Raw genomic sequence first — 16,425 nt, 5'->3', positions numbered from 1 at the left:
GGCTAAAGTTGCTCGCAGAACTTGACAAATGGCACGACGGTGGAGCTGCTGGAGATTGTTTAGCTTGGTGGAACTGCTGGAGTGCTGAGAACGGGCCGGTTAACCAGGATAATAGGATGAAACAAATGTAAATGAAGGGGGAGGCCAGTTGCATTGGGAAGTGTGCTACCAAAAAAAGAAAAAAAAATAATAACAATAAAGGAAAAGAACACAACAAAACAAATCGCAACATAAAAACGTTGACTCAAAAATCTGTTAAAGACATCTCCAGCAGAGTTTTTTTTTCCTTTTATTCTGTTGCAAATGGAACATCGCCGCAGGTAGCAAAAAAAAATAAATAAAAACGACAAAAATAAAACAGAAATCGCGACTCGTGACTACAGGGATTTATTCGAGGGTGTTTCTTTATTTTTTTTTTGAAGGGAACTACCTCACATAGTGAAAAGTCTGTCGTGTCTAGATTTCCATGTACGATACTCCAGACTATGACAAATATTTTAAGCTCTATCTTGATGCTGCCTGAATTCACTTATTTGGTGTACAAATTTACGGGCCCTGGTCGTCCAAAGTGTCAAGATACAAATGTTTTTTTGGCACATACAAATTTTTGCCATTCTGTTTGTTTTGCATTTGTCCGGCAGTCGACACAAAGCTCTTTTATCAATCGAATTTCGGTTGTACGTTTTTTGTAGGCTTCATTTTAGGCTGCCACGGGAATTTTGTGACAATAAAGTGAACAAATGCCGTGTTTATTTCGGTGAAATTTAAATTGAAATAATATAGCACGATATAGCGCACGCTTAGCGGTTTTTTATAGTAAATACTCTATATTGATATAAATACTTCAAAGTTCTCTACAATTAATGTTTAATTGTTCATTTTTAAAAACAACTCTGTCTTTTTATTTACGCTTAGCTTAAATTGTAAAAAGTAAAGAAGTCATCCCACAACATGAATATATACAACTTTAATACAGCAGTTCGCCCACTTTTGGGCCCTCGGTGCGGATGAGTGATTTTTCAGGTACAGCCTTACAAAAAACATAAAAAATATCACCCATCCGCAGGGTAAGCCATCATTGCAGTTTGGGGGAGTTTTTCCACCTGGTTTTTTTTTTTAATAAATGTCAGTTGCATGTCGATTTTGCTCAGTGCTCGACAGAAAGTAGTTTTCGGACTCCCCAATGAGTTTGAAAAAGCGGTGGGATTGTGTAAGCTCAGCCGCAGTCCATATTTTTCTGGCCATATCAGAAAGTCATTTGCAGACCACCTTCGTGCAATCAGCGGCCATTCAGCCGGGTCATTCCCTTCGGAGTCTCCGGGTGGCGTTCACCACTCATCGTCCGCATAAATAGTTGCAGTCGGGTGGGTATAGGTAGTGGGTGGGATGGTGACTGGTTTCCTAGCCCAACAGTTGGTTGCACATCTGCGCATTGCGGCAGGACCAAAAGGACGCGATTGCACCGTGGTGTTCCCGCTCTTCTGGGATTTTCCCAGCCACGCTTCCCGGCAAGCGGCAATTAAAATCTTGTATTCGAGTGGCGGGAGCAGCTGGGAAGCACTTTAATTTCCCACGACGTACGAAAATCAACATGGCTTCAAAACAGACGATGGGAGCAATCAACTTCGCCAACCCCAACGTTAAGGGGTTATATACCTTTTTCAGAATCAAAAAATCGAAAAAAATTTTATGATTTTTTTTGATGTACATACTTTCAACAATTTTTCTGCAAAATTTTTTTAGAGATCGGGGCAATAGAACCTAAGATACAGCCGTTCATAGCGCACGGTGTGCATGACTACCTAATGTCCACCTAAAACTTTAACCGCGATTATCTCGGAATCGCATTTTTGAGAAAAGGTCGTTGCGGTGAGCACGATATCTCGGTAACCACTACATCGATCGATTTGAAATTTTGGGGGATTGTTTGTAGATACAATAGCTAGTTCGTGAACGAAGGAATTTTATTTTCGATAAATTTTTCTATTTTTTTGGGGCGAAAAACTAAATTATTAGACCTCGAAAAATCGGTTTTTTTGAAAAAATAATCACTGTAACTGTAAATAATTTTTTTTCGTAAAATCCTTCGTTCACGAACTAGGTAACACTATATACTAACGTAGTTTTTTTGTTGTTTTTTTTTTCGTTGAGCCGTTTTCTTGTTTTCTTGCTCACCGCAAGCCTCTAATGAAAAAAGGACTTCTGCGGCAAGGACTATAACTTCCACAATTCTCAAAATTTTCACTCAAAATTTCAGACGAATTAAGTTAAGGACACGTACTTTGATAAAATATATATTGAATTTAAATAAAACAATGGCAACATGCTAAAAAAATAAATAAATAAAAACCCTGTATTTCTCTGGTCAAAAAGGTATATAACCCCTTAAGCCAACACTGAGAGAAAAGGGGGATGTTTTTTAAGGTTGATCTTTGAATAGTTATAAATAAATATATATATATTTATTTTTTTGGATTTTTTATATTCATGTTTTAGATAGCTACAAAAATATTAGCTAGTTTAAAAAAATTTCAAAAATTATCGTTTAATAAAAATTTATTTTAAAACATGAGATTTTTGTAATTAAAACTAAAAAATATACAGAGGGGTACAGAATATTCAATAATATATCTTTTACCGAATAAATCATTTATCAATTAAGTGCTGTACAATTAATACAAAATACACCATAATTATTTTTAATCGTTTTTTTTATTTGTTATAAAATGCCATTCTTCTGGTTTAATTTTTTTTCCGTGCACGAAACGGAATCAAAACAAAACACGTCAAGTGGGGGTAAAAGGGGGATTGTCTCCGGCGAAAAGCGGAGCCTGGTAAAAGGACTTCGAGCGGCGCAGGCGCCAATCCTGCACAGACTCCGGCGAATTGGCGGTGCGAAAATCTCCAGAGATTGCCAGACACACTCAGTTGCTGCAGGACAGTCGCGGACTAAAGTTTGCCGAAAGGATCAAGGCGCACGCGATTTTTAAGTATCGAGCGCGATGTGAGCAAAAACAAGGGAACGCGCGCGAAAACTTCCCACCCACTCCACGCCAACCCCCCAAAAAAATATGTGAATGTATTGGTAAATGTATTGGTAGTGTGTACAGGTGGAAAACATACAAAGAAAACCAAAAAAAATATTGTAGAAAAACAAAAGTGAAGTGAAATATTCAGTGGAATTGAGCAGACGACACGCCCTAGAATTCTTTAAAATAAAAATAAAGTATGGAGCACTTGCGTCCGCTGAGTTACGAGGAGATGTGCCAAATGGAGATGCTCCAGGCGGCCGGCGGCTCAACGGTGTCCGCATCCTCGGCTGCGCCGGCCATGATGCCCATCATGGTGATACCCACCGCCCTGCTGCCGGCTCCTCTCGAAGGAGCAGTGGGTGGAGGCATTCCCAGTGGAGGAGGTGGTGGTGGTGGTTTAGCTGGCGGTGGTAATGCCCTGGTGGAGCACTATTATCAGCTGCAGCCCACGCACCACCTCCTGCCAATCGAAACAGCAGCGGCAACAACAACAACAGCAGCAGGAGTAGCAACAACAGGAGGTGGAGGAGGAGGAGTAGGAGTAGGAGGAGCAACGAGCACGGGAGGAAATCCCGGCGAATTGACGCTCCTCGCTGGCACCGAACAGATTCCACACACAATCACACAGCATCCACAGCAAATGAATATCCTGTGCACCGGAACGCTGGGACGCCAAAGGATGCCGGCAATGGCCATGGCCATGCCCAATCTAAATATTAATCCCAATCCCAATCCAAATCCCCCGATGGCGGCGACTTTGCCACGCGGTTTCCAACCGGCTGCATTTGTTACCGATGTCGAGTCGGATTTCGAGGGCAGCGAGTGCGGAGCGGGCGGGATGACCACCACCTGCATGCCGCACTTCCGTTTCGGAGCCTGCGGCCTCCAATCCTTGCACCACCCACAACAACAACAACAGCAACAACATCAGCAGAATCAGCAGCAACACCAGCAACAGGATGCAGTGGTGGGTTGTGGTTCGCTGGCTTATATGATGGGTTCCGGGACTCTGGGACGCGGAAGGCGATTGGTGGGTGGGCATGGCAAGCCGAAGAGGGTGTCCTTCAAGGGCGACAACCTGCCGCCTCCGTCGCCACCGCCCCCGCCCGCCGTCGAACTGGACGAGAACGGATTGCCCATTCCGGGGATTCCCGGCGATGCTGGCAGCTGCTCCTACATGCACTTCGACAACTACATGGACTACCAGGTGGGTCTACAAATCGAGGGGATTAACGAATAGAACTTTTGGAAGAGAAAGCCGGGGAAAACTAAATGCTTTTATTCCTCTTTTATTGGAAACCACTAGTGGGTATATACAATTTTATTGAGGGCTCTTTTAAAGCGCAGAATAAAACAAATAGATATTATTAATCTCCCCTTTTTTGTAGTGAATATATTGGTATTCACAACATAAAATATATTGTCTACAATTTGTTTTAGAGGCTTTTATACATCTTGGTTTTAGGTTTGGGCATACAAAATATATTGATTTATAAACATTTACGTGACAATACAATTTTATTAATTTTTTTTATTTATTTTATGTTATATGTTTCTAATATATTTTATTTTATACAAGTCTAAAAAGTTCAACCGTATTTTTTGTGAGAAATAACACCACAAAACACAATACATATTGAGCTACCTCAGAAGTTTTCCGATATCAGCAAATTAAATTATTTACTGGGTATTGTCTACGTCAAAAACACCAAAACCTGCTTATGTATTTTAAAGTTTAGAATACAAACGTTATAAAAATAGCGATTAGAAAAAAGTAATGTATAGGAATCTAGCAATTTAGAGGTGGGTGGCAATTTTTATTAAGATAAGACCACTGCCGTTCCTGTAATTGGCATTCATGGCGTTTATCCCACAGAAATTGGATGAGGAGAGGGAAGCATTTACGATTATTGCCGGGTCTTTGTGTTCGTGCCGCGATTTCACTTGACGACACCGCCTGTCACAAAGCAAACACTAAGAAAATATAACTTTAAATTCTAGAATTTATGTTTAAAGTCATAAACTTTTATTTAAAGGTGATACTTTTAAAAATAATTAAATAAAACGAATAATATATATAATATAGTAAAACATGAAGACATTTGGACCAATACATTTATATATATGTATATATATTTTCTGTAGTGTAAAGACTGTCTTAACAGAATCAAACGACCTGGTCTTGAATGAAAGCTGTGACGCTTTTATTTCAACCAGATAGGATCCGCTATGCAGATTCCCCCATTAAGACGCTCGTATATTTTTATGCCGCACATATCCGCTATATCCGTATTCCCTTATTATACGACATGTTTTGGAGCAGACACAAGGGTCTTAAAAAGGTCAAACAATCGCTAAATCAAGGTAGATTATTAAATTTTAGAACGTAGAGCGTCGAGGAAACTGTGGGTCCCCTTATGATTTTTATGATTTTATATTGAATCACCAAACAAAGTCTAGTCAAAGTAAACTTTTAACTAACAGGAAACATTTTCAAACTAAACTTGTACTACTCCACTAAATTCAAGAGCGTAAATTAAACAACGTAGATATGTATATAATAAATGTAAATATATATTCTACGTTTATCATACATTAAAATGTAAATATATTCTACGTTTATCATACATTGATAAGTGCTCACTTGCAGTGGTTTATTTAGTTAGACCATAGAGTACCATCATGCTGAAAACATGCAAATTGGCTCTGCCAGATGTTACATTTGAATTTGAGGTGTGCAGCCAAAAAGTTGTGTAAACTGAAGTGAATATAACGCACCCGAATCAGATGAATGTTTAATTATTTGCGGTTGCATTGAATTTGATGAAAAAAAGAGCAATTTCTGCTGTACATGATATCTGTCAAAAAAAATGAACAAAATCTGTGGTTAACCACTTTACAAAAAGGTGTCAATTATTACGAAACTTAAAGCATTGAAGTAAGGATATGTAAATAACTTTCCTGAGCTCTTGGTAAATTCTAAGCGAGTCAAGGAGATCTTTAAAAATGTTTTTAGGACACCACTTTTCCAACTTTTCTTTTTGGTAACATCTTTTAGCTGTCGTGATTCGACAGAAAAAGCAAAAGTACCAAGGGGAACCAAACATGATAAATACCAACGATTTTATTTGCACCATCGTGGCCCACACATCCTGTGACAAAATCGGACAAACGATTATTTGCATGTAACTCAATTTGTTTGGATTGCAAACTAGGGCGAATCAAATCCAGGACATGATTCCTATCCAACTGCCAAAGCCACCGACAATAAACTGGCAAACTTAAGCTCAAGAACCCAAAAAAAAAAAAAAATAAAAAAATGGAAAAAGAAAAGGGAATTCGGGGCAAAAGGTCCTGGGAAGCGAGGCAATTGTCCTTCGAAACCATTATTCACCGGGAGCGCTGTCATCTTTGGTCGCCGGCGCCATTTGTTCACATTTGAATAATAAATTAAATGTTGCAAATGTCGTTCTGTTGCAGTTGCAGATTCAGTTTGCAGTTTTCAGTTTCAGTTGCCTTTCAGCAGTTTGCCAGGGCATTTGTCCACCCGGAGCTGAATCTCCTCCAGCTTCACGGCTCTTGGGTTTTTTATGCGTTCCGCCAAAGCCATAAAAATCGCCATTATTTTCCAGCTCCCCCACAAGCCCCACACCTCCCGTCTTCATTTCGCGCTTTGTTGCCTTGTCCACTCGCTTAGGACCCACTGAAATACTGGGAAAAATAACACAAGATGTGGTTATTAATAGCTTATCATTTGTAATTAATTGCTTTCAATCAATAACATAGGTTTGCATGTCAATTAGATTAGGTTTTCTTCACGATATACATCAATTTCAAATTTATATCGAGTAAGCGTTAATTAAAAGCTTTTACCATTTTTAAGATAAACGTTTCTATCTTTAAATGCTGGAAATATATTTAAAAAATGATTACCTTTTTTGCCTGACTTGCAGTACATTTTTTAAAGTTCTCTTCATATAACTACCACAAATTATTATATGAAAACTTTGTGTTAAATTTTGTTCCTAAAATTCCTGAAATTTTTTCCTATGCATCATTTTTTTGTCCGATCCGTGTCGGTTGCTTCGCTCCGTTGCTTCCCATCATTGAGTTTGCCAATAGTTTGCCAAATTCCTGACACCCCGCCCCCTTTTCCATTGACACCGCCCAAAAATGTCGAGTCCACACTTTCGGTTCTAGTCAAACTTTGCACTCCGCCCAGCGCTTCCTGTGTTTCGTGTGCAAATAGTTTCTGACCGAGAGCCGCCAGCCAGTGGAGAAGTTTTTGCAGACACTGTGCCACCGCAGCTCCAAGTAAGTTTTGATTGATGGACACGGTGGTCCAGTCGCGTGTCAAGTTCGCCAAAACCAGACACTCCGCATCCATTGAATCCATTGTCCTGCGCTCCCAGGTTTTCTGTTCCTGTTCGCGGATGTTGAGAGGCTGTCAGGCTCCACAAAAGCGGAGTGGAAATGATGAAACACTCTTTTGTGCGGCTGCACGTGACTCCTGAGTATAATTTGCCCAATCACCAAATTACTGCCTTTACGAGGAATACAAAAGAATAATTCTTTGATTAATATTCAACCACATAATATAATACAAATAGAAATACAAATTTATGTGATATGACTTACGACGGTTATAGAAATACTTATGTGCTTTTTAATAATAAATAAATTTATTTTATTGTAAATTTTGTTATACTATTACTCACTTAATTAATAATATTTTCTTGTCTAGCTTATTGTTTTTTCAATGGTTTTTAGTTAATGAATTTCTGTGCAAATAGCCTCATCAAATTTAGTTAGCTTATCTTTAACAAAGGGCTATAATCTTCATTGAAGCTTACCAGATGATAACACACATCAATCTGTTTCCGATCAGGCATTAGTTCAGCCACAAGACATTACAATTAGGAAAGTGCTCAGGCGCTTAACGCAATCAGCTACCAAATTACATTTAAGGCCAAATCCATTGAGACACACAGCACACATTTCTGTGCGCCGGGCTGGGCCAATCAACTTTAAATTGTTTAATGAACACTTAGAACGTTTCGATTCCGTTGGCACAAAACAAACACAAGGCGTCGTCCAGTGGGTGAAAAATGGTCGGAATGGTCGGAGGGTGCCGACATTTGCCGGTCATCGCCCACATAAGTCGCAATGGGACGGCAGAATAAACAAACAAAATGCGAGGCTCTAACACAGCCATTGTGGCTAACGCCAACGGCCAACAGTCTGCTGTCCTTCGGACCAATCTCCAGGACCTGCACTGAGAAAAAAAATGTTAGAAAAATTTAGACATCAGAGAAGGGGAATATAAATATGTAGAATATATAAATAAAGATGTAATATATATCTTATAAAAAATAGTTTTTAAAAAATTAAATTACGGATGTTTTTATCTTCAAAGTTACTAATTTGACTATCTATTAATTTAACTTAAAAATAAACAAGTTACTTTTACTCCAAATTTATTTCTGATTAATGTGTAATTGTTTTTTTCTTTTTTATTACAATTATTATTAATTACATTTAACACATGAAATTTGATAAGCATTGTTTGTTTAGTAGTCTATGAAAACAATTTAAACATGCTTAAAACTAATTTAGAAGGAATGCTCAAAAGCTCACAAAAGTATTATTTAATTATTTGTTGCTCTTTTTTTTATAACTTAAAGTTTTTTAGTGTAGTGCTGGTGTGTGTTTGGGTTTGGCTTCGGTTTTGCCATCCACAATTGCAACATTTGAATGCGGCTGTTGCCGGAGAGCAACCTCAGCACGGAAGGCAAAAATTACGTGGCAGCCACAAGGCAATTTGTGGACTAGAAGGACGAAGAGCGAAGGGTTCGGGGACAGAGACTGATGTCCATCAGCGTGAAATGGGCAAATGACATTTGAAAAACTAAAAACAGCAGAAGGAACGGGAACAGCAGCTGGCATTCACCGCAGTCGAGAACTTCGGGATTTCAATTGCCTGCTGCGCACTCTCCGGGGTCCTTATATTCCGGACTTAGAAACTCAGTCCCGGATTCAGACCCGGAGTCCTTCATCGCATTCGCCGTACTATACAAAGGAGGCGAATTGATAAAGTTGACCGCAAATTCTTTGTACATTACTTTCCCTTCATGGTCGCATCAATCATAATCAAGGCGGAGAACAACTCGATAAATTGATATGGTGAAGTTTATTGCATTGTCTGCGAAAGTTATTGCCCCTCCAGAAAGTTTGCTCTTACCTGATGCATGAAATCTCCACAAAACCTGAACAATGCAGGAACAACAATATCCATTTGGGTTAACTTTAGGTTGAAACTAAATATACTTCTAGTTTAATTTATAGCTTGTATAGCTTTAATGCAAGTTGAGCGTTACAGTATCTTTAATCCAAATTAAATTTCATCTAAATTATTTAAATCAAATTTTAGTTCAAAAATGAATCTATGTATTTATTATTGAATCTATATATTTATTAATATTTCATGCTGTAGTGAAAAACTCTAGTGTAAACCCTTTAATTTTACCAAATTTTTGGCTAAGTTGTTGTTCGTCTGAAGCGATAACCACCTCGGACAATTTAGTAAACAAACTGATAGCGTTTAAGAAAATAACCGTATTATCATGTTAAGCTGATTATAAATCAAAAGCTCTGCAGGAGAAACAAACTAGCCGAAGGGAAGAGATTAAGCCATACATCCAATTTACCTGCCCTTTTTTAGCTTTTCGAGGATGTGGGAATATTTTGGCACTCGCAACTCCATTCCGCTCCCCAAAAATTCACGATGGAGCTGCCGGGGAAATTATTTATGGAATGGATTTGCTTTGTTTCCCACGAGTGGCGCGTACAAAATGATAAATGCACGTGGACCGGGATGAGATATAGTATATATATATATATATATATGTTATATGGCATGACAAATACTTTTCAGCATACAGCAAAGAGCGTTTCCTGTCCACCGCCCATTGCGAAACCCTTTGGCTGTTGCACATGCGGCACAGATTTTAGTTGTTTTTAGTCTCGGACTAAATTCTCGTTGCCAGGGTGTTGCTGACAACTGAGGAAAAAAAAAACGAAAAAAAGAAGAAATATATATAGAGGTTCTGCTAAAAACTGCAGCGGCAAAAGGGAAAATAATGGCGGAAACTATAAAGCATTCCGTAACAGTTTTTTTCTTGCTCCCGTTTCTATTTTTGCCGTTGCCGTTTTCATTGTTATTGTCCTTGTTGACGTTGGTCCTGTTGCCGCCTTTCCTTTCGCCTTTTGTTCGAGCTGAATGACTCTGATGTTGCTTTTGCTGCTGCTGATGTTGCTGCTTCTGCTGATGTTGCTGCTGCTGCTGATGTTGCTGCTACTGCTGATGTTGTTGCTGCTGCTGCCAGTGACGTGCTGCAGGTTGCCGCTGTTGCCAACGGGGAGAACCGGAGTTGCACTTGCCATTGTTGTTGCCGCATCGTCTGCTCATTTTTATTTAAAACTCAATTGGACGAATTTCTGCCCCGGGTCGGGGATCAGGCAACAGGCAACAACAATGGGGCCAATTTGCTCCAAGTCCGCCAGACGCACAATCGCCGTCGTCATCCGTTGCCATCGCAACCACTTTATGTGGGTGGAAACAAAGTGCTAAGTGAGCTAGAAACAGATAACCAAGTACAGATAATAACATCATAAATAACCAACTATTAGAAAGTTATGCACTAGTTATTCAATAGTTTGACGGGCTCAAATACAATAATAATACAACATTTGTATAAGTGTTTTAGTCAGTTATTTGGCAGTTAAAAATAACCATACTCTAAATATTTAATTTAATAATAATTCTACCATATAATTTATAAGTATTTATTTTGTCAATTAAATATAACCCTTTTAAAATTTTTTAAGTTAATATGAATTTTTCTGTATTTTGTTTTACGATGGGTATTTTGGAGTAAAATTATGTTTAAGCAGACAACTTTGTTCTAGAAAGTATAAGACAAGAATTGAAAATCACACTTTTCCTAGTTTTTCTTAAAAATAGTTTACTCTGAAGAATAATAGCTTAGAAAATTGTTGTATAAAATATAGTGATTACCACATATTTCAACGACTAGTAAATTTACATCTTATGCACCTCTCACTTGTTGAAGGTAGCAATTAGTTACCCCATGTTGTTTAACAAACTAATCTCGCCCATAGATGCAAATGTTTGTCTTCTCGGCGGCATGTCAATTCGGGGCATGACCCCGACTAAACTAATTATAAACTTGGCGAAACTCGGGCGAACCTGCGGGACAGATCCCGTGGCATCAGATCCACCTCATGGTCATGCATTTTTCGGGCGGCACTGACGCCTGCCAAAATGCAAGCAAAGTCTGCGGAAAATGTGGCCAAATCTGGTGGCCGGATTACAGCTTTAGATGCCGCAATGCCGCCGACGACGACGACGAGGATGCGACCTCCGTTGGCAAACAAACTTTTCGCGTCACACCAAGCTGTCCCGGAAAAACCACGCCTCGTCCTTTTCCCACAGAAGTGGAAAGCGGAAAAGTGCAGTGTGCACGGTACAATGAAGCGCCTTTTAAGCAGCGAAACGCTGGCTCCAAAAACTTTTCAGCGTGATTTTTTTTTTTGAACGCGAAAAAAAATCCAGGAGGGGAAAAATTATGCCACTATGTAGCGGAATGCATTGCGAAGGGTGCCAGCGATAGCGGAAGCACGTAAAATATTTGCATTTTTATTAAAAATTGAATAAATTGAGATGAATATTTCTTTCGCTGCCGAAAAAGTTCTCCCCTCAGTCAGCTTGTTATCGTTTTATTACTTTCCCCCGAGCAGCACAAAAGTTTTTAGCTTTTTATGAAAGTTGATTTCGCCGTTGCCCGCCTCATGATGTTTGAAATTCATAATTAAAAATAGTTGAAAATGTAGCGAGCAGGCAGTGCCTACATCATCCTTTGTGGTCGTATTAAATAAAATTTAATTAATTTTAATTATTTCCGTACACTAAAGCCCAGGAAAGCAATGCTCTGCTTTTCATCACGCCCATTGATCATACGCCGTGTGGTACCGATTTTCCAGCTAATTAGCCACCGTCCGGAAAAGTCAAAACTCCTGCAAAGCCATCCTTAACAAAAATGTTAAGTTCTAAAGTTCCAAAAAAAAGAAAAATGCATTTATGTGAAGAATTTAACTGAAACATTTCGAGTATAAATAAAAATTCTCAACTGGATGTTAAAGTAAATTTATAAAGAAATGAATTCATTTGTAAACCTCATCAAACAGGAAATTGTGTGCCTTTTGAGCAGGCTTGTTTGGTGTTAAGCCATGAATTATTTATTAATGTGACAAAACGATTGGGTGAAAATGTTATAGTTTTTTTTAACTTACAGGGGCATAAATATTTAATTAGCTCCCCACCTCAATTTAAAATGCATTAAAAAAAGAGTTTCAAATGCATTGAAAGAATAAGCCAAGGCTTATGAAAACATCGGAAATGACTATTTTAAAAATACAAAGCTGGTCACCATCGATAGAAAACTGATTCACATTACTCCAGTTAAAATAACAAGCAAGGTAGCTTTCGCTATCATAAGTTTTCTTTGAAACCAATTTCAAGCTGGGATATCTCTTCATCTTCCCTGGAATTCCCTGGCTTGTGCTGAACAATGTGTGCATTTAGATTTGATTTGTACTTTGCGCAGTTTGGCATAAATCCTCAGGCAGTCGCAATATAAACAAATCATTGCCTGCCCCGGGCAAACTTTATGTCACAACTTTCGCACGACAAACTTTCCCATTTTGTCCCTTCTATGTATGTTGGGCGCATGCCACGCCCACCCCTCACGAGGGATCGAAAAAAGGGTCGGAGATGTTGGCTTTTCGGACCCGGGGACACATGTGGCCCAAGTCCATGAATTATGGCTGAGGCTTAATTATGTCGGGCCAAGATTAGCCCGGCAGCCATGATTCCGTCACTCGGAGCGGCAGAAGAAGTAGAAAATCGGGTGGTGGCTGGTCTGCCATCATATTGATTCTGATATGGTTATTCGGTTCATTAAAAAGTTTCCCCAGCGCACCGTGTTGATGTTTCATGCAAGTTATGAATACAGCCGTGCTCTCGAAGTTTGCTTCTTCGGCTGCAGTTTTAATTAGGGCACAAAATCAACGAAGAAACTTTGACGCACTTTTAATGAAGCAACTTTTCGACGAACGGTTGTATCACCCCGCAGGAATCTTCTACCCCTCCCTCCCCCTCCTCTACCTTCCCCTCCTCCAATCCTCTTCCCTCCCTTCGAACTGGGGCATTGTTTTTGTGGGAGGAAAAATTGGGTTTCGGCACAGAGTTGAACCGCCAAACCAGTCAGCTTGCTGCAGTTATTACTTTAGAATTCTTTTTAATTTATAGAGTAAAATTTAATATTAGTAATGCTGCTGGTTTTTGTGGGTCAAACAATCTTAAACCCCCCAAATGAAATTTCAAAAAATTAATAAACAAGTTTAGCATTAATTTAAAAAAAAAAAAAAAAAAACAAAAAAGGGAAGAAAATAAAATATTGATTAAAGTAATTAGTATAATACTTGTTACTATTACCAACACAAATTTTCGACAATCCTTTACATTTTATTTTTAAAAATACCAGAATAAGAAGAGTATTTTCAGTTGAATACTTTTTAATAAAATTGGTTTTCCCCTTTCTTTTTAAATTTCAGACGACAGGCTTCGGTGGATTACCGGACGTCACCGAGCACTCGAACATCCGCCGCACTCTGTCCCGCCAGAACTCGATCTCGAACAGCGATTCCGGCGGCGAGATAGCCAGCATCCAGAAGTCGAAGGTGAACTTTGGCAATCCCCTGGCCGGGGGCGTGGTCGTGGGCGGGGATATAGTCGGCCTGGATGCCAAATCGCCGACATCGCTCAATTCGGCGACGGGAGCCGGTGCAGCGGGGAAGGCAAAGGGCAAGGCGTCGAGAAAGGCGAACGCCGGAGCAGATGGCGGCCAGAAGGGGAGGAGGGGCTCCTGGCTGGTGGCCCTCACCCTGGTGAGTGCCATCTGCCTGCTGGCCATCGCCGCCACCTTGGCCTACCAGCACTTCCTCATGGCGCCCAGCCGCAATTCGCACGCCCAAAGACTGAGAATCGTAAGGCGGATCCTGCGCGAGGTGCCGCTGGTCGATGGCCACAACAATTATGCCTGGAATGTGCGCAAGTACGCCCACAGCAGCCTGGAGCTGCATCTTAGCCACGACGTCGACCACAAGTCGCTGTGGGCGCGGCCAGCGTGGGCGCAGACCGATATGGAGCGACTCAAGCAGGGACTGGTCAGCGTCCAAGTGTGGTAAGTCCATTGGAAAATCTCTAAGCTACTCAGAGGACTCAATAAGAGCACACAAAAAATATTAAAAAAAATAAATAGTAGTGCTTACAAAATATTATTGTAGATAATCAAGATTTTTTAAAGAAAAAGTTTAGTATTTACAAGTGTTTATTGTTAGATTAGTGGTTTCTGTTATTGAAGAGTTGGTGTAGAGTAAGTAACTCTCCATAAAAGATCGTTTTTGCATTTCTCCTTTCATCAGACACCTTATAATATTTATATTTTTAAAACCTCAATTTTATAATTTATTGCTCCATTCAAAGAGAAACCCTACTACTTCCAATTATTGATACACAACACATCAATTACATAAAGGTTAAGCCTTCAACAATAATCATTTTGCAAACATTGGCATGATTTTTATGCAATTGAGCCCGTTTTTATGCTTAACTGCAATTGCAAAATGCAATGGGGCGTATACGCAATGAAAATTCGCCCACCAGCGGCCAAGTCATGAAAATTGAAAATTCACATAAAACTGCAATCAGAACGATGCGACATCTACCCGGGTCAGAGATTTGACCCCTCGACGATGCATTCGAGTGCTGGCCGAAAACATGGCAACATACAGCCTTGCTGTCACGCCCACCAAGTGGGCGCATCCAAATAGCCGCCCACTCCTGACCTCAACAGTTTTCCCCGCGCGGCAATAAAAAGCTGCCAACAATTTGACTGCAAAATAAAATTTGGCAACCGCCTGGAAGCCCCAGGGCAAGTAGCCAACCTGTCTGCCGTGGCTCCCCACTGCCTCTTTCTGCAAAAAGCGAGCACTGAGAAAAAAAAATTTTTAATTACTTTAAGTTAATTGAAGTTTAAAATACTTCTTGCGGAAATGAATTAGATATAATAGATATTTAAAATTATCTGTTTACTTTGAATGCATAAATCAACTTATTTCCTTACAGTTTTTTTCTTGTTAAACAAATAATATTTTTTTATAAAATCAATGAATAAACATAAATAATTAGAAAAATAAACTATTTATCATCAAAAATAGTTAATTAAAAACAGATGAAGGGGTTATTTGCGGTTTTGGATATGCAATACTTTTTTTAACAGAAAATAATTCAGAATTAAAATTATAATGTAAGTGTTAGGTATTTTTTTTTTGTGTGTAAGTTGCACACCCACTCCGCATTCCCGTTTCGAATTTGGCCAGAGGAAACAGGCAGGAACACAATCTGACAGGCGGCAGACAGTTGCAGTTTGGGAAAAACGCTGATGGGCAATCGACTTGACTTCATTTTGGAAGCAAACCTACTCCGCCCCCAAAAACCCCCTCACCGCCCACCACCCACCACCCACCGCTTACCGCTGTGACCGCCAGATGGCGCAAGCGTAACTTTTCGCCAATTTCGCATTTCAATTCGCTGGCTGGCCTTCTGCTGAACTTCGTTTAGAAGTTTGGCCCAAACCAGCGGGGATTTCTGGTTTTCGCCGCTCTCTCTGCAGTTTTCAATGGCCCCCGGCTCGCTTATTGCCGTATCAAATGGCAACCAATATGGAAACGTTCTACGTTGCTGCTAACTAGCCATTTCAATTTGCATTTGCCAGTTTCAAGTCGTTTGGGGGCAGAATGTTCAGCTATTTAATGAGATAATGTGTAAACTGGCGCAATTTATCAATGCTTTGCCATGAGAAATTTATAAAGATTCAACTTAAAGATCAATATAAATTGTACGGTTTTTTAAGCGCTTAATATTTGAAAAAAAAAAAAAAAAAAAAAAATAGTAGAAAATATACATATTTAAAATTAAAAGTTTATTATTCAAAACGAGAAGAAAATATAACAATGGAAATAAGATTCATAGTTGAATTAAATTGAACTTAATCAGAAATATTAAATTAGAATATAAAATTTAAAAAAAAGTATATTATTACTTCATCTTTAAGAAATATAAACTTTTCATTAATGCTTACTATCCAATAATATAAAATCACTTCAACGTTTTGAACTCCTAAAACGTATTACAATGGTACAACAATTTTCCTTTTTGTATAGATTTTTTTGGCAGCGTGTCCTGGAGCGA

The 16,425-nt window shown here is 39.3% G+C and overlaps 1 protein-coding gene across 2 annotated transcripts in view; it reads left to right on the top strand.

The window, feature by feature from the left end:
• The window catches only part of LOC108100409, a 100,836-nt gene that overhangs the window by 83,373 nt on the left and 1,038 nt on the right, over positions 1-16,425 (top strand). Inside the window, exons 1-2 of one of the 2 annotated variants that reach the window (XM_017204297.2) lie at positions 2,943-4,239; positions 13,728-14,356. In XM_017204297.2, coding sequence (XP_017059786.1) covers positions 3,229-4,239; positions 13,728-14,356 — 1,640 coding nt within the window. In that variant the 5' untranslated portion in view covers positions 2,943-3,228. Of the gene's footprint in view, positions 1-2,942; positions 4,240-13,727; positions 14,357-16,425 lie in introns of those variants that run through there. The other variant, XM_017204296.2, reaches the window with a different exon arrangement.

This window comes from Drosophila ficusphila, unplaced genomic scaffold, assembly GCF_018152265.1.
Source record: "Drosophila ficusphila isolate 14025-0441.05 unplaced genomic scaffold, ASM1815226v1 contig_286, whole genome shotgun sequence".
Lineage (NCBI taxonomy): Eukaryota > Metazoa > Arthropoda > Insecta > Diptera > Drosophilidae > Drosophila > Drosophila ficusphila.
This window is presented reverse-complemented; position numbering and strand designations above follow the sequence as displayed.